This window comes from Sarcophilus harrisii, chromosome 2 (genome assembly GCF_902635505.1).
Source record: "Sarcophilus harrisii chromosome 2, mSarHar1.11, whole genome shotgun sequence".
NCBI lineage: Eukaryota > Metazoa > Chordata > Mammalia > Dasyuromorphia > Dasyuridae > Sarcophilus > Sarcophilus harrisii.
Genome location: NC_045427.1, coordinates 519,335,231 through 519,361,151, shown reverse-complemented (window position 1 = coordinate 519,361,151; position 25,921 = coordinate 519,335,231). Strand labels below are relative to the sequence as shown.

Here is a 25,921-nt window from a genome sequence, read left to right as displayed (position 1 = left end):
TAAGCAGAAAGAAACCTGATTCATCTTTGTGCTGTATTGAGAATAAATGGCATTCTATCCTGAGTGTCTGAAGGAAGTTAATTGCTTTTGAGAAGAATCTGACCTGAGAATATCTTGCCTTCTTTGGAAACTATGTCCACAGAAAGGCAAAAAAGTGAATGTCTTTACCTCTTCATTGTCAGACCCTCTCAGGATAAATTCCTTATCTCCACTCCCACCCTCTTCAAAAATAGACACCAGATGTTGCATTCTAATTTTGAGGCTACATTTGCAGAGACCCATTGAAATTCCATCATCATGACTAAATTGAGGCAACTCTTTCCTTAAATGAAATATAACTGGTAATTAAAGTGATTCCCAAAATAACTCATCGGTTTCATTGCTATGGGAATGTCAAGCATTGAGAACTTAAGAAATAGATGTCTCTTCTTTGTGGGTAGCGTGACTCTTTAAATGTATCTATTTGGCATGCTAACATTTCATATATTACTGAAACATGTTCTGTTGTCATACTCAACATTTTAAAAATCTAGAAGATAGTAATATTGATTAGATTAAGCATTTTATTTGAAAAAATTAGCTAAATGGAGAAGACAATGAGTAATGCGGGAAAATTGTAAAATATTTGGAATGCACTTGTTAAGGGAAGGAAATATGGGCAAAATGTGGAAATGATATAATATGTAAATACTCTGTCAAAACTTGCCTTTTCAGTAACTACGCTTCTTGGTTCTAAAATGCTCTATTAAATTATGGACAATAACAGATGTAATTTTTTTTCTTAAAAATGCTCAGCAACTACTACTGGGCTTATACTCCAAAGAGATACTAAAGAAGGAAAAGGGACCCATATGTGCCAAAATGTTTGTGGCAGCCCTTTGTAGTGGCCAGAAACTGGAAAATGAATGGATGCCCATCAATTGGAGAATGGTTGGGTAAATTGTGGTATAGGAATGTTATGGAATATTATTGTTCTGTAAGAAATGACCAGCAGGATGAATACAAAGAGACTTGGAGAGACTTACATGAACTGATACTAAGTGAAATGAGCAGAACCAGGAGATCATTATACACTTCAATAACAACTGTATGAGGACGTATTCTGATGGAAGTGGATTTCTTCAACAAAGAGATCTAACTCAGTTTCAATTGATCAATGATGGGACAGAAGCAGCTACAGCCAAAGAAAGAACATTGGGAAATGAATGTAAACTGTTTGCATTTTTGCTTTTCTTCCCAGGTTATTTTTACCTTCTGAATCCAAGTCTTCCTGTGCAACAACAGAACTGTTTGGTTCTGCACACATGTATTGTATCTAGGATATACTGTGACATATTTAACATGTATAGCACTGCTTGCCATCTGGGGGAGGAGGTGGAGGGAGGGAGGGGGAAAAGTCAGAACAGAAGTGAGTGCAAGGGATAATGCTGTAAAAAATTACCCAGGCATGGGTTCTGTCAATAAAAAGTTATAATTATGGGGGGGAAAATAAGTCAATAATTATAGCAATCTAGTGTTTGATAAACCCGAAGACCCCAACTTTTGGGATAACAATTCACTATTTGACAAAAACTGCTAGGAAAACTGGAAATTAGTATGGCAGAAACTAGGCATGGACCCACACTTAACAAGATAAGATCAAAATGGATTCATTATTTAGGCATAAAGAATGAGATTATAAATAAATCAGAAGAACATAGGATAGTTTATTTCTCAGACTTGTGGAGGAGGAAGGAATTTGTGACCAAAGAAGAACTAGAGATCATTATCGATCACAAAATAGAAAATTTTGATTATATCAAGTTAAAAAGCTTTTGTACAAACAAAACTAATGCAGACAAGACTAGAAGGGAAGCAATAAATTGGGAAAACATCTTTACAGTTAAGGTTCTGATAAAGGCCTCGTTTCTAAAATATATAGAGAATTGACTCAAATGTATAAGAAATCAAGCGATTCTCCAATTGATAAATGATCAAAGGATATGAACAGATAATTTTCAGATGAAGAAATTGAAACTATTTATAGTCATATGAAAAGGTGCTCCAAATCATTATTGATCAGAGAAATGCAAATTAAAACAACTCTGAGATACCACTACACACCTGTCAGATTGGCTAAGATGACAGGAAAAGATAAAGACAAATGTTGGAGGGGATGTGGGAAAACTGGGACACTGATGCGTTGTTGGTGGAGTTGTGAATGGCTCCAACCATTCTGAAGAGCAATTTGGAATTATGCCCCCCAAATTATCAAACTGTGCATACCCTTTGATCCAGCAGTGTTACTACTGGGTTTATATCCCAAAGAGATATTAAAGAAGGGAAAGAGACCTGTATGTGCAAAAATGTTTGTGGCAGCCCTTTTTGTAGTGGCTAGAAATTGGAAATTGAATTAATGCCCACCAATTGGAGAATGGCTGAGTAAATTATGGTATATGAATGTTATGGAATATTATTGTTCGGTAAGAAATGACCAGCAGGATGAATACAGAGAGGCTTGGAGAGACTTACCTGAACTGATGCTAAGTGAAATGAGCAGAACCAGGAGATCATTATACACTTCAACAACAATACTGTATGAGGATACATTCTGATGGAAGTGGCCCTGATCAACAATGAGAGGATCCAAATCAGTTTGATCAGTAATGAACAGAACCAGCTACACCCAGCGAAAGAACACAGGGAAATGAGTGTAGACCACAACATAGCATTTACACTCTTTCTGTTGTTGTTTGCTTGCATTTTTGTTTTTCTTCCCAGGCTATTTTTACCTTTCTAAATCTGATTTTTCTTGTGCAACAAGAGAACTGTATAAATATGTATACATATGTTGTATTTAAGATATACTTTAATATATTTAACATGTATGAAACTACCTGCCATCTAGGGGAGGGAGTGGAGGGAAGGAAGGGAAAAGCTGAAACAGAAGTGTTTGCAAGGGTCATTGTTGAGAAATTACCCATGAATATGTTGTCAATAAAAAAGCTATAATAATAAAAAAAATGCTCAGCAACATCAGTTTTTAAATTTCAAAAAGAGATTTGTTTTAGCTTACAAACTACAAAACAAATTCATCTTCGGGGACAAGGAACAATCCTTTATTGCTTGGTGTTACACCAATAAATAAACTTTAGTATCCTCATCTGTAATAAGGAGTTGCATTAAATGACCTTTTTGGTTCCTTCCCACTTTAAAAATCTATAGTCCTTCATTTGAGGGAATCTGCTTATGTCAGTCTTCCTCAATGATTTAAAAATACCAGCTCTGGAATTTCTTGGCAACCCTATAACACTTCATCAAGTCTAAAATGTAAAAAAACAAAAACAAAACCAAAAACTATTCATTCAATTCAAATGGAGATAGAGTTGAGAAGCAATGTGGCATAGTGGAGGGTACTGGACTTGGAAGTCAGGTAACCTGAATTTGAAACTGGGTATGGACAGTATGTCACCCTAATCATATTTCTGAATCTTAGTTCCCACAGTGGCATGATGCAGAGGAAAGAATGCTGGATTTGAGATAAAGAGGACTTGGGTTTGGATCCTAGAGCAATGGTGATTTTGGCATATTAATTAATTTCTTTAGACCTTATTTCCTTGTTATATAAAATGAGGGGTTTGGAATAGATGTCCTGGATATTTGTGATGAGGTTTGTATCCCCTCGATTCCTGGTAGTGATAAGGCTAGTGGCAATAAGAGAGTTGTTAAAATCCCCCTCTGGTCTGCCCGTAGGTTCAAAGTGAAAGAATTCATTTATCCTGAATTATTAATGGCAAACATGAAAGTTTATTGTTAGATAGAAACCAGTTTGCTAAGAGACTAACTTCTATAGTGGCAAAGTCCTATTAGGGAAATGGAGTCTGGCACTGAGAAGAGAATGCCTTCTCAATGGGTAGAGTCCTTGCAGGCAGCTATGCTAAGGAAAGAAAGAGAGGTTCCTTGGCCTGGCATGTTCCTGCTTTGGGCCTTTGCAAGGTAAAAGGAGGCTAGTACGAGAAGAGAATGCCTTCTCAGTGGGCAGAGGGTCCTAGCTAACTGCTTGGGTCTCTGCAAGGAGTGAGTCCAAAAACTGCCCTTTAAAAGAAATCGTGGGGCTTCAAGAGCCGAGGTTCCCAGGCTTAGATGCTTATCAGTATCCCAGTCTGATCTCCTATTGGAATTAACAACACTTCAAAGGAGTGCTTTTTGACCAGGATTTCTAACTGAATCAAAGGGTCTGGCATCCCAGAAAGATAATTTATCTGGGGGGGATATGCCTTCCCGGGGAGGGACTGAGACTCCAAAAGAGATCACAGATCAAAAGGAAACAGTTTCAGAGTGATAATCTTAAAGGGAACACAGCTTCAATAAAAGAAACAGTTTCCCTCTCCCTTCATTTTCACTTTTAAAGCTCTAATTCTATTGTCTGCAAAATGGATGTGATTATTGCACTGTCCCCCTTACATTGTTGTGTTCCAGGTGGTTGGCAAATCCTAAAGCCCTATATAAAATATGAGCTAATATTATTTGGGTACAGAACAATTAAATTTCAGTCTTACAGATTAAGCAACAATGCTGAATTAGGCATGGGTTAAATCCGTGGAGAACAAGTCATGCAACCCCACCCTTTCATTTTGAAGATGGAAGAAACTGAGGACCAGAAAGGTTCAGTGACATTCCTTACAGCACAAAATAAGTAGTCAAGTCTGAATTGGAATTCAGGTCTCCAGACTCAAAGGCGGGAGCTTCCTTTCCTCGGGAGATTTTCTTTATTTTTTTAAAGCAAAATAGCAATTTTATTATGTGGCCTGTCCATAGATATGCAACAGGAAGGAAAGCTGGGGAAAACGGGGGTGGAACTTTTCTTAGGAATTGACGCTTTATGACTTTTATAGAATTATAAACTTTTCTTTTTTTTTCCTTGTGAAATCTATTTATTTATCTTTAATACACATTGTTTTGTGAATCATGTTGATAGAGAAAAATCAGAACAAGTGAGGAGATTTTATTTCTTTTAGGAGTTAGAATAACATGGCTCAGTGCCATAGTCCCCAAAAAGAGTAAAAGGGAAGACCTAGCTTTGTCACCTCAGCAGTGCAGGGTACCTCAAACCGTCTACAGGAACGTGAAGCCTCCTGCAGCAAGAAGTGCATTAGCGTTTACGAAGTAAATGATTTTAAGAGCAAAAAAGGGAAAGGTAGTTTTCCTGAAGCTTCACGTAGAACACCGCCAGCGGCAGAGGGCGCTGTTTCCAATCCCTAGTCCATTTTGCGGAGGCCCCACGTGCACCGCCTCCATGACGCGTTTCCGCGTCATCTGCCTGGGATGCCTTCTTCTCATTGGCTGTCAGCGAAATCTGGCTGGGAGGGGGCGGTAACGGCGGCGGCGGCGGCGGCGCTTGGAGGGGGAGAGGAAAAAAAAGCAGATCCAGCAGAAGGGGGGAGAACAACCACCCCCGAAGGTTTCCCTCCCACTCCCGCCCCGCATCTTCGTCCGTCTCCCTCCCTCCCTCGGACGGTTGCGTGGCTCTGAGGACTGTGCGAGAAGCCGCACTCTCTCCAGAGGCTGGGGGACTGGTATCACCGCTGGATCTGGGCTCCCTGGGCTGTGGCGCTTAACTGCTCCCGAGCCAGCCCGAGCGCCGGGGATCCCGCGCCTGCCGGAGCCAGAGCCGGCGCAGATTCCGCCGGGGAAGCCCTTCCGACTGCGGTGTCGGGACAGAACCGAGGCCCGGAGGCTGTGAGGGGGTGGGGTGGGGGAATCCCCGCCGCCGGCTCGAGAAACCCTTCCCCAGGGAACTCCCCACAGCCGCCCCTCCGCCCAGTTTCTTTGAGTCCGGTCGGCTTGGGTGAGGTGCCGCGACCCGGGAGAGCCCGGAGACGCAGCTCTCTTCCACCTTCCAGTCCCGGCCTTCAATTGGGAAAGGCGGAGCTGCATCCGAGGCGAGAGGGAGCGAGCCTGCGGGTTAGGAAGGCGCTTTCCTCGGGGCCAAAATGCCCAAGAAGAAGCCGATGCCCATTCAGCTGAACCCGACCCCGGATGGCTCTACGATTAACGGGACCAGCTCAGCCGAGTGAGTGCGGGGTCGGGGCGACGCGAGGGGCGGACTGGGAAAAAGACCCGGCCGGGCATGCACACGGGCGTGGGGGACGCCTTCGCCTTGCGCGGACCCGAGAGGCCCGCCGGAGCCGGCCACCAACTTAGTATGGTAGTGCCTCCAACCTGACAGGCCAGCCGGCCGTGTCTACGCCATGATTTTGAAAAGAAAGGACGCAGGCGCGATCTGCTCCTCTCCCAGAGAAGTTCCCTCTGTAGGAGTACGCCCACCATCCAGTAGAGGAGGACTTTTGTCCCATCTAGCTCAGGGGACCCCGTCCTACTCTTTACTTGTTGGTGCAGTGGGATAATCGGTGGGTTCGAGCCCCATCCACCATCTCCTTACTACCTGGGTGAACTCAGGCAGATCACAGACGCTCCCTGGGCTTCATTTTCTTCATCTTTTGAGGCGAGAGGGTTGAGCCACGGGACTTCTGAGGCCCCTTCCAGCTATAAAATTTAATCCTGTGAATCTTATTCCTCATTACCATACAGAACAGTTTGAATATGTGAGTTGCATAAAAAACAATATTGATCCTAAATTTAATTTTTTATTTACTTCTATAAGTATTTACCAATTACATGTAAAAACATTTTAAACATTCATTTTTGAAAATTTTGAGTTCCAAATTCCATCCTTCCCTCCTACTTTGAGAAGGCAAGCAAAATGATTTTGGTTAAACGTGAAGTCATGCAGAAACATTAAGTTGCTTACCAGGGGTCACACAGCCAGTGTGTGTGTCTGAGGTGGGATTTGAACTTAGATCTTATTGAATCCAGGTACAGTGCTGTATTTGCTGATCCACATAGTTTCTCTTCATCGTGAATATTTTAAAATTCATAAGAGGAGTTCATAAAAAGTGTTAATCAAAATAAAAATATTCAGAAATTTTTGTAATACCTCATTTGTAATAAGTGAGGAAAAACTTTCAAGGTAGCTCTCTCTCCACATAAAAGATGTGTGGGGAGGAGTGGGAGGAGAGAGAATCAAAATTTTTGGTGGATAACTTCCCAATGTTTTTTGTCTTAAGTGCTTGGTCTTGGGACCATGGAGACATGCCAGCAACAATAGAAAAGTTAGGAAACTAAACTTTTCTCTGCCCCATCTCATTATGATGCCCTTGAAGGCTTTCACTTCTGCTAGTTCAGCAGTTCTCAAACTTTTTTTACACTCTTAAAAATTAAGTGCCTCTTTTGTTTGTGAGAGTTATATCTTTATTTTTTTTTTTTTTTTTTTTTTTTTTTTGAGAGTTATATCTTTAGATATTGTTTTAGACAGTTGAGGGGGAAATGAGGAAAATCTGCAACACTTGAATGCTCATCTGAGCTGGTTCAAGGAAGGAAGATTATACATACACATAGTAGGGCACAGAAATTACCCAACAGGGAAGTAGGAAGGAAAGAAACGAGTTAAAGGAAAGCATGGCAGGGTGGGGAGACAAAAGGGAGGATTGATTAAAGGAGATTTTTACCCACGGTAAAAAGAAGTGACAGTGTTGAAAAGAGAAACATAAAAGAATAGCATGAAGAGAAATAATACAGTTAGCAATTGAACTTGAATATGAATGGGATGAACTCTTTTTTTTTTTTTTTTTATTTAATAGCCTTTTATTTACAGGATATATACATGGGTAACTTTACAGCATTAACAATTGCCAAACCTCTTGTTCCAATTTTTCACCTCTTACCCCCCCAGCCCCTCCCTTAGATGGCAGGATGACCAGTAGATGTTAAATATATTAAAATATAAATTAGATACACAATAAGTATACATGACCAAAACGTTATTTTGCTGTACAAAAAGAATCAGACTCTGAAATATTTTACAATTAGCTTGTGAAGGAAATCAAAAATGCAGGTGGGCATAAATATAGGGATTGGGAATTCAATGTAATGGTTTTTAGTCATCTCCCAGAGTTTTTTTTCTGGGCATAGCTAGTTCAGTTCATTACTGCTCCATTAGAAATGATTTGGTTGATCTCGTTGCTGAGGATGGCCTGGTTGTGGGATGAACTCTTAAAACAGACTAGGGTTTCTAATCTAACGGATTAGAAACTCGAATCTGGAAATAATGCTATTTATAATAAACACAGCCGAAGCAAAAAGATAACATAGAGTTAAAATAAGGGTGTGGAGCAGAATTTCTTATACTTAAGCTCTAAATAAAAAATACAAGGGTGTCGGTCTATATCTTAGACAAAACAAAAACAAAAATAGGCTAATTAAAAGAAATATAGGAAAATTATATTTTACTAAAAGGTAAAGACTGTTAATATCAATATTGAACATACATGTGGAACAACATAGCATCTAAATTCTTGGAGGAAAAAGTTAAATGAGTTTCAGGGGGAGATAGTAAAACTATAGATCTAGACAAATCTAATCATAAAAATAAACAAAAAGGAAATTGAGGGGACAAATAGGATTTTAGGAAGTTAGAGAAAAATAGGCCTTTCAGGAATATTGAATGGGAACAGAAAGGGTTAATCTTCTCTGCTATGCAAAAGCACCTTCACAAAAGTTGATCATATATTAGGACATAAAAATCTCATCACAAATACAGAAAAACTAAATGTATCTTTATTCCATCTTATAATAGAATAAAAATTAGATTCAATAAAAGGTCTTTGAAGCATAAATTTAAAATGAATTTGATACTAAATAACTTAATTCTAAAGAATGGGTGTATCAGAGAACAAATCATAGAAACAATCCACAGTTTCATTAAAGATAATGACCATAATGAGACAACATACCAAATTTGTGGGATGCTAGCAAAGCAGTACTTATGGTAAATTTTATATCTCTAAATGATTACACCAATAAAAGAGAGAAAGAGCAGGTCAATGAATTGGGTATTTAGCTTGAGGTCTTGGGGATGTCATTAAATGCCAAGATAATAAGACTTCACAAATCAAAGAGGAGATTAACAAAACTGTAAGTTAAAATAAGTTGCATTGAATAAATGAAAGTAGGAGCTGTTTAAAAAAACAGTAAAATAGATAAATTACTGATTTGAATTTTGGAGTGAGCAACCATAATTACCTTTACTCCTGGGCATCCTTGTAGCAACATGTGAAACTTCTGCATTCTAGGAACTTAAAAATTTTTTACTTCTATATAAAAAGTTTTAAATGATACACATATAATGAACTTTCAGGGTCTTTGCAGTTTTGTTGTTTCTATATACTTCCCTCTTCTTTATTTAAATTTTTTTTAATAAGTCCATATGTACTGTATGCTTAGCTGATTTTTTCTAGCTTTGGCCAGTGGCCACATAAGGCAGATGCAGACCATTGGCATTATGGTAAATATCTGGTATGTCTTCCATCTCTTCCTTGGATATCACTTCAGCACATATGAATATATTTATATTGACTTGTACTTGATCATTTGTAAACCCTCACTGTGTTTTTGGTCTCTCTGCCCAATTAAATTGCAAACTCATAGGCAAGTTTTGTGTATTCATAATTTTTTGGTATCCTCCAGTTTTTAGCATAAGCTTCTAGGCTGTTTTTGCTTGAGTTGGAAGGAATTTCTGTAGAGTGGAATGGATGGTGTACTGTCTATATAATGATTGGTATATTATTAATCAAAGAATCATAGGGTCTTTCTATGCCCCTATGACCTGAATTCTTTATATAATTTGACTACTGCAATTAGAATTTGAACTTTTTGAGAACAGAGACTGTCTTACTTTTCAGTTTGTGTTTCCAACACTGAGCTCAGTGACACTGCATTTAATAAATGCTTTTCCATTCCATGTGCACAATACAATGCTTGGGATATAGTAAATACTTAATAAATGCTTATTCTGGCCATTTGATTAGTGCAATCTTCCTCTTAAATGATATATTTTAAGGCAGAAAACTTGAAGCAAAAAGCTCAAATTGGGATTGGGGATAAGATTTGTGGGAGAGTTTAAGGTACAATCTAAAATGGTGAGTTGTATTGTTGTCTGAAAGAAACCCAGATGCAATTGGGTGCTGGGTGCTAATAATTTCTATTGATTGCTGAAGCTCTCTCTGTGCCCATTTTCATGACTCATCACAGCAATAGAATAGAAATCTTTGTTCAGATTGTTATCACACATAAAGAAAATGACTCTACCTAATAATTCCAATGGCAGGAGAGCTGCATTAGGGTTTTTTCTTTCTGTGGCTATTTCCCAAGCTGATTTTCTGATTTCAGTCTTCATAGTAGCACAGAAATCAGCAGAAAGGACTCGACTATGTATGCTTAGGTCAGAATTCAATTTTGAGGAATCTTAAAAATTAAAGTGGAGAGAAAATAGCTCTTGATATGAATATCAAATAAGTGCATAGGATATTTTTAGTGGACTTTTTCCATTTCTTCTCACTCCTCTTAACATAATATAACAAAAATAGAATTTCTCATTCAAAATCCATGCACGTACTTCATATTCCTTGCCCTCTATAAACTTAAAATTGTAGAAAGAGTGGATTATACTGTTTACTTATATTTCCTTACTACCCATTCATTTAGGCCCTTGATATCTGACTTTCATCCTTGATAAGCTAAATAAAATGAGTTTTCCAAGGTCACCAGTGACCTTTTAATTTTCAAAACCAATGCCCATCATGATTTCTGTGTAGTATCTGATACTGTTGACTATCCCCTTCATAATATTTTCTTCTATGTTGACTTTAAAGATAACTGGTCCTCTTCCTTCTTGTCTAGCCTCCCTTTTTTGGTCTTCACTGATTCAATTTCCTCCTTGAACCTCCTAAATGTTGGTATAACCCAAAGGTTAACTCACTTTCCCCTGTATTCTGTCCCTTAGTGATGACTTCTATGTAATGTCTTAGTCATGACTTCTGCAGATTATTTCTACAACTAGATAGATTTATCTCATCCAACCTTTTTATATTTCCACTTGGTTCTTAGAGATGTCCCTTTTGCCTTCTAATTCAATTTATTGCTCCCCATCTTGTCCCTAAATCTCTCCTCCTCTATATTTCCCTATTTCAGTGGATGATGCTGCCAGTTACCCAGGCTTGAAATCTCATAGACTATGTTTTGACTTTCTTCTTTTGCCGTACCCGCTCAGTTGCCCAGTTCTGTCATTCCCACCTCTTCTTTGCAATAATATATGTGAAGATGCTTTATAAAATGTGAAAAGAACACATTGAATCTGGTGTCAGAAGGCTTGGGTTCAGGCCTCAGCTGTGCTACATATGGGTTTGGTCAAGTCACATTACAGTTGTAAGTCTGTTTCATTCTCTGTAAAATGGGATAATAATTATTGTTCTGTTAACTTTATAGATTTGTTGTGAGGCTCAAATAGGATTCATCTGCATGAGGTGTCTTTAAATTTTAAGGAACTATCTACTTGACAAAAATTATTTTCTCTTGCATCTGCCCTCTCCTACTGCTGCCATTCTTAGTTTAGGCCCTCATTAATGTTCACTTGGACTGTAATAGTCTCTCATCTAGTCCTTTTTTCTGTCTTTCCTCCCTCTAATCTATTCTTTATTTAGCTACCAAGATAATGTCCTAAAGACATAGATGGATATGACAGTAACTTTTTAAAAAATTATTGCTTTTTATTTTCAAACATATGCATAATTTTCAGCATTTTGTAAAACCTTGTGTTCTGATTTTTTTCCCTCTTTCTCCCCCACCCCTTCCTCTAGATGGCAAATAATCCAATACATGTTAAACATGTGCAGTTCTTCTATACATATTTCCACAAATACCATGTTGCACAAGAAAAGATCAAAAAGGAAAAAATGGGAAAGAAAACAAAATGCAAGCAAACAACAACAGAGTGAAAATTCTATGTTGTGATCTACACTTAGTTCTCCCAATCTTCTCTGGATGTAGATGACTCTCTTCATCACAAAACCATTGGAACTGGACCGATTCCCTTTCTGTTGAAAAGAGCCACATCCATCAGAATTTATCATCACATAATCTTGTTGTTGCCGTATATAATGATTTCCTGATTCTGCTCATTTCACTTAGTATCAGTTCATAAGTCTCTTCAGGCCTCTCGGAAATCATCCTGCTTGGTTGTTTCTTACAGAACAATAATATTCCATAACATTAGATACCATAATTTATTCATCCATTCTCCAATTGATGGGCATCCACTCAGTTTCCAGTTTCTGGCCATTACAAAGAGGACTGCCATTTTTGGACATGTGGGTACCTTTCCCTCCTTTAAGATCTGTTTGAGATATAATCCCAATAGTAACACTGCTGAGTCAAAGGGTATGTACAGTTTGATAACTTTTTGAGCATAATTCCCAATTGCTCTCCAGAATGATTGGATCAGTTCACAACTCCTCCAACAATGTATTAGTCTGATCGTAAACTTAAGTTGCTTCTCATTGCTTACACAAACTCCTTAACCTGACTTTGAAGATATACAAAATCAAGCCCTCCTTGGTTTTTCACAGCCTCCTTTCACTCTTATTTTCTTCACACAGTCACCTGACCTTTCCACTTTTGTGCAAGGTGTTTTTGTGCCTGGAAATCATCGTCTACATATTTCTGTCTCTTGAAATTCTTCTCCCCCTTTAAAGACATTTAGGGTTAGATGTTGCTTCTTCTGTGAAGCCTTCCTTTGCCGATCTCATAAGCTAAAAATGATATTCTCCTTTTATAGATCACTGAACTTAGTTGAACTTGTCCTTTACCCTCATTGCACTTTTAACTTGTATTATATGTCTCCTTATTCATTTGTATAGTATCTTATCTCCTTGTGTCCTACTCTCCTTATTTGGGAGACAGCTAGTGGAATGAAGAGAGACTGAGGTTTGAGTCCCAGTTTTGACATTTACTGCTTGTGGAGCCATTTGCAGATCATTTAACCTGATTGAATCTTCGTTTCCTTATTTGTAAAATGGGGATCATAATACTTGTACAGTCTGACTTGTAGAGTTATTTTCAGGAAATTCCTTTGTAAATCTTAAAGTTGACTGTAGAAATGTTTTTGTATTGAAGTAGCTGGTGGCACAGTGAGTAAAACACTGGAGTCCAGAAGACCTAAGTTCAAATCCAGTGTTAGACACTTGATAACTGTATTACCCAGGCAAATTATTGTAACTTCTGTTTACCTCAATTTCCTCAGTTGTAAAATGGGGATAAATAACAGAAGCTACTCTGCAGGGTTATTTTGATAATTGAATGAGAGAACATTTGTAAAGGACTTAGAACAAGTGTTTGCCACATAATAGGTATTATATAAATTTTTGTTCCCTTCCCTCTCTTTTCCTATCATTGCAGATTCTCTTTGAGTAAAAATGCTTGTTTTTATTATTCTTCCCAATTCTTTGTGCATTCCATGTATCTAGAGGTACTTTAATGGGATTGAATTGAATGTGCATATAGCATGTGCAACATTAGAAACTTTTCTGGGCCAGGGGTTGCTATAACAGGGAATATTTAGCTACAAAAGCACACTGAAAGACTTAATTAGTAGAATTTGTTGAAATTACTGTTAGAAGTAATAGCCCCAGCAAACTTATAATGAAAATAGGTTTCTTGAAATTTAAAAATCCCTGGAGAAAGAAAGGGAAAACTAAGAGAATCTGGCATATTTTTATTAACTATAGTAGCCTTTTCTCAGATTTTCATTATAATGAATAACTCCTGAAATCAATGATATCAATGCTATATGCATGAATATATTTAATTTGTATTGATACATATTCTTGAAATATTCAGACTAACAGAATAATGCCAATTAAATCCCCCACAAAGTTCAATTCCAAAACTTTTTAAGTAAAACCAGAGTGATTTCAACTGATAACGCATCCAACTTTACATTTGGAAGTTTTCGATTCCTTAAAAGAAAAGATGCATGCGTCAAAGGATATGAACAGACAATTCTCAGATGAAGAAATTGAAACTATTTCTAGTCATATGAGAAGATGCTCCAAGTCATTATTAATCAGAGAAATGCAAATTAAAACAACTCTAAGATACCACTACACACCTGTCAGATTGGCTAAGATGACAGGAAAAAATAATGATGATTGTTGGAGGGGATGCGGGAAAACTGGGACATTGATGCATTGTTGGTGGAGTTGTGAACAAATCCAACCATTCTGGAGAATAGTTTGGAACTATGCTCAAAAAGTTATCAAACTGTGCATACCCTTTGATCCAGTAGTGTTACTACTGGGCTTATATCCCAAAGAGATCATAAAGAAGGGAAAGGGACCTGTATGTGCACGAATGTTTGTGGCAGCCCTCTTTGTAGTGGCTAGAAACTGGAAACTGAGTGGATGCCCATCAGTTGGAGAATGGCTGAATAAATGGTGGTATATGAATATTATGGAATATTATTATTCTGTAAGAAATGACCAACAGGATGATTTCATAAAGGCCTGGAGAGACACGAACTGATGCTGAGTGAAACAAGCAGGACCAGGAGATCATTATATACTTCAACAACAATACTATATGATGACCAGTTCTGATGGACCTGGCCATCCTCAGCAAGGAGATCAGCCAAATCATTTCCAATGGAGCAGTGATGAACTGAATCAGCTACGCTCAGAGAAAGAACTCTGGGTGATGACTAAAAACCATTACATTGAATTCCCAATCCCTATATTTATGCCTACTTGCATTTTTGATTTCCTTCACAAGCTAATTGTACAATATTTCAGAGTCTGATTCTTTTTGTACAGCAAAATAACGGTTTGGTCATGTATACTTATTGTGTATCTAATTTATATTTTAATATATTTAACATCTCCTGGTCATCCTGCCATCTGGGGGAGGGGGGAGGGGGTAAGAGGTGAAAAATTGGAACAAGAGGTTTGGCAATTGTTAATGCTGTAAAGTTACCCATACATATAACCTGTAAATAAAAGGCTATTAAATTTAAAAAAAAAAAAAAAGAAAAGATGCATGCACAGTGATTACAACAATATAAATGGAAAGAATAACAACAACAAAAAACTGAATGCTATGAAAATTGTAATTGCCAAGCTTGGCCTTAAGAATAAACATAAGAAGAAACCTTCCTGTCCCTTTTTGTGCAAGGATGGGGAACCCTAGGTGATGCGAAAAACAAAAAGATAACAAAAACCGTTACTTTAAAAATGGGTATATGCTTTATAACATAGTGTCAGTATTCTCTGCGTTTTTTATCTTGAGTTGTATTGCTGTTTTATAATTATAGTTATGGTATATGTATTTTGGTTTTGTTTTGTTCACTCTACATTACCATACCAAATCATTTCATAAATCTTTGAATTTTTTAATATTTGTAATTCCTTATGGTGCTGCAACATGTCATGCTTATGTGCTACAGTTTATTTACCCATTTTCCAGTTGTTGCACATAAAATCTGTTTCTGTTTTTTTTTTATTTTTCTATTACAAATGGACTGCTGTGAATATTTTTGTACAAGTAGGTCTTCAGTTCTGCAAGCCACTATCAAGGCTTTAGTCCACGCAAAATCAGGGATTAAAAAAAATTCTTCCTTGAAGGAACTTATATTTAGTAACCTCCATGTTTAGTAGTAGGATCAATCACTAGGTCTGTAGATATGATATGAACAGTTTTATATTTTTTCTTGCATAATTTCTATTGTTTTCCCAATTGGTTAGACCAATTTACAATTCCACCAGCATGTAAATTAGTGTTCTCATTGTATTAAATCCCTGTCATCATTTATTTTTTTTCCATCTTTGGCAATTGAGGTTAATATTTCAGAATTGTTTTAAATTGTAATTCTCTGATGTTACAGTTGAAGAAATCTATTTTGTATTTTGTAATTTGTTATAGCTATTTACAAATTCATAACCTATGCATAATAGCTTTCATTTCCCAATTTTATAATGCTTTAACTTTCCCTATATACTGTTTGGCTTATTAATCTATTTGGGATTTATTGTGGCATATGGCCACTTAAAAAAATCCTATACCAGATAGTTTTGATCATTATTGTATTATAATTTGAGAAGGTAATTCCAAACCTTCATTGTTTCCTTTTTCCCTTGTTTCCTTAAATATTTTTGACTTTTTGACAATGATGAATGTTGGAAGGGATGTGGGAAGACTGGGATACCAATACATTGTTGGTGGAATTGTGAACTGATCCAACCACTCTGGAGAGCAATTTGGAACTGTGCCCAAAGGACTATCAAACTGTGCGCTACCTTTGATCCAGCAGTGTCTTTATTGGGCCTGTATCCCAAAGAGATCATAAAAAAGGAAAAAAGATTCACATGTACAAAAATGTTTGTAGCAGCTCTTTTTGTAGTGGCAAGAAAATGGAAAATGAGTGGATGTCCCTCAATTAGAGAATGGCTAAGTTATTGTATATGAATATTATGGAATAGTATTGTCTGTAAGAAACAACCAGCAGGATGATTTCAGAGAGGCCTGTAGAGATTTACATGATCTGATGCTAAGTGAAGTAAGCAGAATCAGTAGATACACGACTACAAGATTATTCGATGATCAATTCTGATAGGTGTGGCTCTTTTCAACAGTAAGGCATTCAGGCCAGTTCCAATGGTCTTGTGATGAAGAGAGCCATTTACACCCATAGAGAGGACTGTGGGGACTGAGTGTGGACCACAACATAGTATTTTCACTCTTTCTGTTGTTTTTTGTTTGCATTTTGTTTTCTTTCTCATTTTTTTTCCTTTTTGATCTAATTTTTCTTGTGCACCATGATAATTGTGGAAATATAGATAGAATAGTTGCACATGTTTAACATATGTTGGATTACTTGCTGTCTAGGGGAGAGGGTGAGGGAAGGCAAGGGAAAAAAATTTTGGAACACAAGGTTTTACAAAGGTGGTGAATATTGAAAATCACCTGTGCATATGTTTTGAAAATAAACAACTTTAATTAACATTGACTTTCATCATTTCTTTAGAATTTCCTTTATTTCTGTGAAAATTCTGTAGATTTATTTATGTATAATTTATAGATTAAATTTATTTTATTTTGTTTTTATTTTAAATAGTATTTTTAAAATTTCTTTCCAATCTTTTGTTAGTAATAAAAAGAAAAGTTGATTATTTTTATAGCTGATTTAGAGCTGGAAGGGACCTTCAAAACCATGTAGTCTGCCTCCTTTATTTTATAGTGAAGGATACTGGGGCTCAGACTGGTAAAGTCACCTGCCTAGAGACACACACATAGAATAACTAGTAAGTGACAGAGTCAAGATTGGACCCCAGGGTCTGGGACTTAGAATCCACTACTCTTTTACCTGTACCACATTCCATATCTTGATACTTCATTAAAACTCCTTATTTTTGTTGTTAATTCCTCACGATTTCCCAAGGAAACCACTCTGTTTCATTTTTATCTTTTATATCTGCTGCATCTGATAGGATATCCTTTACTAGACACGTACTTAATTGCTTGTTAATCGGTCAAAGAAACAATTTGGTGTGGGGCAGAGTTCAAATCCCACCTCTCAGGATCTCTATTTCTGTCACCTTGAGCAAATAACTTCATCTCTCTGAGCTGCTCAGTTTCCTCATTTGTAAAATGTAGGGTGGACTTTGATTTCAAATCCCAATTCTTGTATCTGTGGTTTTCTAACATACAATAATTTTGCTACCTCTTTGCCAGCTTTTATTCTTAATTTATTTTATTTTTAATTAGCTAATATTTTTAATACTATTTCAAATAATATTGTGACAATGAGTATATTCTTTCATTCCTTCCTCCTCCCCCCAGGAAAGCTTCACATTTGTTTTTTGTTGTTGTTGTTGTTGTTGTTGTTGTTGTTGTTGTAAATAATGTTAGAATTTGATTTTACATTTATGAGATTTAAATGAATTATTGTGCTAATTCTCTAATTTTGAACTTTCCTCGAATAACTGGTATAAATCAATTTGATCAGAATGAATTTTGGAACTATATTTCTATACTATTTTTTTTCCAGTTTTGCATTGAATATTTTTGCATCAAGAAAATTAGTGATATTGGTTCATAGTTTTCTATGCATTATCATTCCCCATTTGAGAATTAAGACATAGCATTATAAGTTTACTATGGGACTTGGAGTTAGAAAGACCTGGGTTGAATCCTAATTCTGACAGATGTGTGACTTTGGGCAAAGCACTCAATCTCTCTTGAATCCATTTCCTTTTCTCTAAAATGGAGCTGTGACTAACTCTATAGTATTTCCTTTATGAGATCCAAGTGAGGTCATGTGTGTAAAGTACATTATACATTCTAATGCACTTTAGATGTGTCAGAGGTTATTACTGGCATCCCTGGCTTTTGGAATGCTGCTGTCTCTTGCTCTTCTTACCTGTCCATGTGTGTTTTCTTAGAACATATGGTGATTCATTATCCTGGTTTCTTCCTCTATGTAGGTATCTTCCTAGGTTTTGCCCTAAGGCATCTTCCCTTTCTGTTCTCCCTTGGTAAGCTCATCTACTTAGGTCATCATCTCTGGGCTGATGATTCTCTAATTTATATAATTATCTTTTATCTTTCTTCTGAATCCTAGGTTCATTTTTTGAAGCTAAGTTCAGCTAGCTTGCTGCTAGCTTTTTATTTCGGGTGTCATCCAGGCTTTTCAGGTTCAACATATTCAGAGAAGTATACCTCCTACATCCATCTGTCCTTCAAATTTTCCCATTTCTGTTCAGTGTACCACTATTCTTCTTGCTTGGGCATCAATCTTTAATGTTTTCTTCTACAGTATCATCTCAATCTTATTATTTCTTCCCCTACAGCAAAGCTTTTTAAATTATGGGTTATGACTCCATGTAGAGTTGCATAACTGAATGTGGTGGGGTATGAAGTAATGATTTGTTATCAATAAATGTCTGATTTATATGCCAATACACCTGAAGTGGTGTAAAAATTTCTTGGGCAAAAAAGGGTTGCCAGTGGAAAAAATTTAAGAAGTCCCGCTCTACAACATTCCTTCCCTTTTCTCCACTCAATACCACAACTGCTTGAATTCAGATCTTCTATATCTCTCTTACCTGGACCATTTCAATAGTCTCCTAATTTATCTCTGGGCCTCAAGTCTTTTCCCAGCTTCCACACAGCTGCCAAAGTGATTTTCTTAAAGCATCAGTGTCAACATGTCACTCCTGTTCAAGAAACACCAGTGATTCTATTACCACTAGGATAAAAATAAGATTCTTTTTGATATTTAAAGCTTTTCACAACCTGGCTCCAACCTGTCTTTTCAGCTTTATTTTATTCTGTTCTCCTTTCTTCACTTTGTGGTTCAGCAAAATTTACTTTTTTGTTATTGTATTTTAAGAAATGAATTAGGGTTGATCTCAGAAAAACCTGGAAAGACCTATATGAACTAATGCAAAGTATGGTTAGCAGAACCAGGAGAATAATCTACATAGTAACAACACTAAAAAAAAAAAATCTGTCTAAAAATCAACTTTGAAAGACTTGGTAACTGAGCAACACAGTGACCCATCACAATTACAAAAGATTCATGATAAAATATGGTGTTCACATTCAGTTCATAAATGACATTCCATTTCCTATCTACTTTTACAAAGACCGTGTGCCTGGAATGCATTCCTTTTTACCTCTGCCACTTAGACTTCCAAGCTTTCTGAAGGCTCAGCTTAAGTGCCATCTTATATATCTATATGGCCTTTTCTTTCTTTTTTTAAATAGTATTTTGTTTTTCCAAATATATGTATAGGTAGTTTTCAGCATTCATTTCTGTAAAACTTTATGTTCCAAAGTATTCTTCCTTACTCCCACCTTTCCAAAACAGCAAACAATCTAAGTTAGATATGTGCGATTCTTTAAACATGTTTACTTATTTGTTGTGCTGCACAAGAAAAATCAGATCAAATAAAGAAAAAACATAAAAAAGAAAAAAAGTCAACCTAACAAACAACAACAAAGGTGAAAATACTATACTTTTTTCCACATTCAGTCTCTATAGTTCTCTTTCTGAATGTGGATGGCATTTTCCATCACAGTCTGTTGGATTGCCTTGAATGATTACATTGTTTTTTTTTAATAGATATTTTTTTAAAAATTATAACTTTTTATTTACAAGATATATGCATGGGTAATTTTTCAGCATTGACCCTTGCAAAACCTTCTGTTCCAACTTTTCCCCTCCTTTCCCCCACCCCCTCCCCTAGATGTCAGGTAGTCCAATATATATTAAATGCAATAAATGTATACATATTTATACAGTTATCTTGCTGCATTAAAAAAAAATCAGATTTAGAAATAAGGTAAAAATAACCTGAGAAGGAAAACAAAAATGCAAGCAGACAACATCAGGAGGAGTGGAAATGCTTTATTGTGGTTCACACTCATTTTCCATAGTTCTTTTGCAGGGTATAGCTGGTTCTCTTCATTATTGAACAATTGGAACTGATTTGGTTCATCTCATTGTTGAAGAGAACCATGTCCATCAGAGTTGATCATCGCATGATCTTGTTACTGTACAATGTTCTCTTGGTTTTGCCCACTTCACTCAGCATCAATTCCTGTCTGTCTAGGTTTCTCTGAAATCGGCCTACTCATAATTTTTTTAATATGATCTTTAGACGATTTAGACATTACATTCATATGCTATAACTTATTCAGCCATTCCCCAACTGAGGGCATGGACTCAATTTCCAGTTCCTTGCCACTACAAAAAAGTTACATTTTTGCACATGTGGTCTATTATAAGGTCTTTTCTAATCTATGATTACCAACCTCCCCTACTTCTCATTTGTATCCCTAGAACCTGATATATGATAGGCACTTAATAAATGTGAATTGATTTTTTTTTAAAGCATAGAAACTTAAAAAAAAATTTTAGTTTCAAATTCTCTCCCTTTTCTTTTTCTTTCTCACACTAATGAGAAGGCAAGAAAACCATAATCCATTACTTTTTTTTTTTTAAATAACTTTTTATTGACAGAACCCATGCCAGGGTAATTTTTTACAACATTATTCCTTGCACTCACTTCTGTTCTCATTTTTCCCCTCCCTCCCTCCACCCCCTCCCCCAGATGGCAAGCAGTCCTATACATGTTACATAGGTTACAGTAGATCTTAGGTACAATATATGTGTGCAGAACCGAACAGTTCTCTTGTTGCTCAGGGAGAATTGGATTTAGAAGGTATAAATAACCCGGGAAGAACATAATCCATTACTAATATCTGTAGTTGTGCAAAACATATTTCTTCATTAGCCATGTGTTCTTCCTTTTCTCTCCTAAAAAGAAAAGAAAGAAAAAGAAAAAAAGAATTGTTTCGGTCTTTATGTTGACTCCATTAGTTTTTTTATCTGGCTAGGGATAGATAGTATATTTCATCATGAGTCTTTTGGAATTTTGGTGGGTTATTGTGTTGATCAGATACAAAGTCTTTCAGAATTGATTATCTTTTTAAAAAAATGCTGTTATTCGGTTGTTCTCCTGTTTTTGCTAATTTTACTTTGTATTAGGTCATGTAGGTCTTCCTAGTTTTTCTGAGATCATTCCCCTTTTCATTTCTTACAGTGAAACAGTATTCCATTCATTCATATACCACCACTTGTTCAATCATTCCTTGGTTGATGGATATCTGCTCTTTCCAATTCTTTGCCACTACAGAAAGAATTGCCTTGAATATTTTTATACATTTAAGACTTTTCCCTCTTTCTTTAATCTCCTTGGGGTGTGGCTCTAGTAGTGTTAGCACTAGGTCAGAGGGTATAGAGGATAAATACAGTTTTAATAGTCTTTTGGGCACGTTCCAAGTTGCTTTTCAAAATAGGTAGACTAGTTCACAGCTCCATCAGGTACATTAGTGTACCTGTTTACACAGCTCTCTATCAAGTGCTAATTGAAGTAGAAAATGACATTTTAAAAAATTTAGTGCTGTACAAAGATAAAAACCAAAACAAAAAAATATATGAAAAAGGCCATAGAGAGACAAAATTCCCACAGTAGTGGGAAGGTTTAGGATTAGAAAACCAGAATGTGAATCCTAACTCTGCTATTTGCCCACCCACTTTGGGTGAGTCACCCAAACTTCTTTGACCTGTTTTCTCATCTGTGAAAAGAGGCTGTTACTAGATGATCTAATAGATCCTGTCCAAGGCTCAGTCCAAGGCAACTTAGAAGCCTTTCTTCTATCCTTTGTATGGAGTACAAAGAGCACTCTCCTTAGAGTTTTGATTGCATCTCGGCTATTTAATGAGTGATCTGGGCACATCTTTAACCTAAGTAACAGTTTCCTCATCTATTAAAGTTTGCCTATAATCTCTGTTCTGCCTGCTTTACAGGATTGTGACAAAGATGAGATGGTGTATAGGGAACAGTTAGGAAAACAGTTCTTTGACAGGATGTTAGTATGAAGCACGGCAGTATGATAATGGGGAAGCTTTATGAGAGGGTGAAAACCTAGAATTGGAATAAATACAGAAAAGTTAAGGTAGTTCGAGGAAGAAAATTTAGGAGCCTGACTTCCAAATCTGTTGTTCTTTCTCCAAACCTACAAATGTAGTCTGTTGTATAAAAATTATTGGTCTTAAGAGTCAACAGGGAATCCTGGATTTGAGCCTTGGCTTTAGCATTCCCCACTTGTGTAACTGTAGGCAAGGCTCTTAACTTACTTGGGCCTTAGTTTCTTCATCTTTATGATTGGATGATACTAGCACTATCTCCTTCATAGGATTGTTGTGAAGGAAAGTCTTTTGAAATCTTAGTGATGTATAAATGTGATATTAGTGTGGTATTATGATGCCACTTGATTTCATCTTTGATTTTTACCTCATGGTCCCAAGTTTTTATTTGCCTGTCAGAGAACCTAAGAAAGCCATTTGAAGGTGTCTCACAAAGTTGTTTGCTCAACTGATCATTAAAAAAACGAATAGGAGTTTGGTTTGAAAATAATAGGTGTTCTCTAAATTATAGTCTACTTCTGACTATTAAACATCCTTATTCTTATTTTCCTGTATTGTCCCAATGGACCTCATTTTTTAATGTAAATGCAGTTCTAGTACTTCAGATTAGGAAAGAATTAAGTAAAAGGTTAAAGTTTGGGAAAACCAGAATGACCTCTTTTTGAAGTTATTGCTCCTCTTTTTAAACATTTGGTCCTCTTAGAGTTGTCAAGGTCTGGAACTTGTCCCATCAAGCACTTAGAGGGAAAAAGAATTTAACTGCTAGCGTCATTCCACTGCTTCCCTTCTATGGATGTTTGTCCCTATCCTAAAAGTGCTGTCTTCATTTGGGGGCATTTGATTATATTAAACATTTGGTAAAGTGACCAGGCAATCTGTTTTTAAAGAAATATCCCAGACTGCAAAACTTTTCTAAGAAGAAAATTGCAAGTCGTTTTTCTCACTTTATAATCTTAGAAGAAGGTTTAGGGGAAAAGAAAATCTTTTAACCACAAATAGAATCCTTTTGTTTGTTTGTTGTTTGTTTGTCAGTTAAGAAACTTAGAGAAACAAACTGGGATGCTCAAAATAATGAAAAGCAAAAGACTTAATTGGAAGGATTTTTGAGTTATTTATTTTAGGTTAGCTGTTGATTAGAACAGTCCAAAACTTAATAAAATTTAAAGCTCTTTAATAGGAAATTAATGTTTGCATTCTTTATTTATTGTCCTGCCTGGTAAGGGATTAAACAATCTTTCACATAAGTCTTCAGCAGGTAAGGAATTAGGACTTTGAAGTAATTCTAAGTTAATTGTAAATAGCTTGTAACTTTATGGTTCAGTAGTCAAATCCAGATTTAAATCCTATCCAAGTTTTCAACCTTCTGTTCAATTTTCCTTTCTTTACTTGAAGACTAAGAGGAGTATTTTAGTGGGGAAATGGAAGTGATCTTAGTTATTTCCGAGTGGGAGTATTCTTAACATTCCAAACACTTATTAACAATGACGATTCACATTCCTAGAGACATCCTTTTGTTCCAGTTAAATTTTAATCAGTAATACTGTGGGTAAGTCCCATTTTAAAAAGGAAAGGCCTTTGGAACATAAAATGTTGATTTAGGCAGAAATTGCAACATTTTCATTGTTTCTCAAACTTTTGTTCTTTTCCTTTGCTTATTCTGGGAATCTAACTGATCTTAATTAACTGTTATAGTTATTTTTATCATAGATAAGGGCCTAGAAATTTGAAAAAAATTTGAAATTTTAAAGTCAGTGAGCAGTGTCTACCAAAACCTGAAGACTTAAAATCACAAACTATTTTCAGGCAGTCAGTAAATAAATATTTAAGTGCCTAGAATGGGCCAGTTACTGTGCCTGGTGATACAAAAAGAAGCAAAAGACTGAAGCCGGAGCTTACTATTTTACCAGCAAAAACAAGAAGCAAACAAAAGCCATGTACCGTACAAATAAGAAATAATTTTCAGAAGGGAGGCACTAGAATTTAACCTTATTTCCAATCCCCATAATAAACCTCTTTTATTAATCTAGGTTTTGGGGTCTCAACTAAAATCCCACCTAACAGGAGCCTTTCCCCAAACCCCTCTTAATTCTCTATTTTTTAGCTGTCTGACATCTTTCAACTTTTCATGCATTCGAATTTTTAGCTCATATCTTTTGCACAAATTCAGATGTGGAAAAGTTCAGATGAGGAGATTGGATTGCTTATTTTTTAAGATTAGTGTGATGATCAGATGAGATCCTGCATGAGAATAGTTTTGTATTTTTTAAACAAAGTTATATATGTGTGTGTGTATGTATATGTATACATATGTATATATATGCAATATTTGGATTCAATTTACATATACAGACAGATACAAAGCAGATACAAAGTTCTTTAATGAGAAGGTTGGGCTGCCTACTTTACCAGACTGTGAAGATTAAATGTAAATGAAATAATTTCATGAACTATAAAATAATATAAGTAAAGTATTAGACTTTATTAAATAAAGACGAAGTAATTCAAATGAGGGTATATTGACTTAGATGACTGAGGACTTTTCTAATTCATAAGAGTCTGTTGTAGAGGTACTAGGGATGCAAGTGAGAGCATGTTATATGTAGTTGATGCAAAGTTGATTTAGCATTTGAATTTAGACAAAGAACATTTAGTACAGTGGTCCTCAAAGTGTAGTCCAAAGAATTGTTGGGGTCTCTGAAACCCTTTCAGAGGGTCTATAAATTCAAAATTATTTTTTATTTCTAATACAGTAAATAGCTATAAATATAACCTATGTGAACAAAAACTCTTTGAATAGATCCTCGAGAGAACAAAGGTTTGAGAATCACTGCATTTTAGTATGTCTCAGATACTGGGTACAAAGACAAAAAATAATTAACTTTTTCACAAGTGTTGTTCAAACTGGGTTTTTAGAAATCTTTGACATAATTTATCATTGAGAAGGGCAGTTAGGTAGTGCAATGGATAGAGTACCAGCTCTAAAGTCAGGAGGACCTGAGTTCAAATGTGACTCAGACACTTAACACTTCCTAGCTGTGTGACTCTGGGCAAGTCACTTAATCCCAATTGTCTCCGCAAAAAGAGAGAGAGAGAGAAGGAAGAGGATATTCTTGGATCTGATATGTATAGCTATTATGATCTATAAGCTGGATGGTGAAAGTAAAGCAAGTATATAATTTTACACAAAGAGTATATTCATTTTAAACTTCCTTCTGGAATAAATTTTTGCATCTAGCATTCATATATTTTACTAATTTGCTCTTGGGAATTCGGCAAAGGCTATGATATAGATGATTGTTGTCCTAGTGATCAGGAATCATGTAAATGTATATTCTGGAATAAATGGAATTAGAGATATGAAATTATATATACTGAAGTTCAAAAACTATGAGTTCTTTTAGCAGGAAGACATGGAAGAAAAGAAGGAATTCTATTTGTAGAAAATATAAATGTGATTCCATGCTGTTAATAAAATTCTATACTTAGAGGGTTTTTTTCCCC

General features: G+C 36.1%; 1 protein-coding gene across 2 annotated transcripts in view; it reads left to right on the top strand.

The window, feature by feature from the left end:
* The first annotated feature begins 5,901 nt into the window (after positions 1–5,901).
* The window catches only part of MAP2K1 (mitogen-activated protein kinase kinase 1), a 98,326-nt gene continuing 78,306 nt past the window's right edge, over positions 5,902–25,921 (top strand). Inside the window, exon 1 of one of the 2 annotated variants that reach the window (XM_031955337.1) lies at positions 5,902–6,052. In XM_031955337.1, coding sequence (XP_031811197.1) covers positions 5,973–6,052 — 80 coding nt within the window. In that variant the 5' untranslated portion in view covers positions 5,902–5,972. Of the gene's footprint in view, positions 6,053–6,082; positions 6,585–25,921 lie in introns of those variants that run through there. The other variant, XM_031955338.1, reaches the window with a different exon arrangement.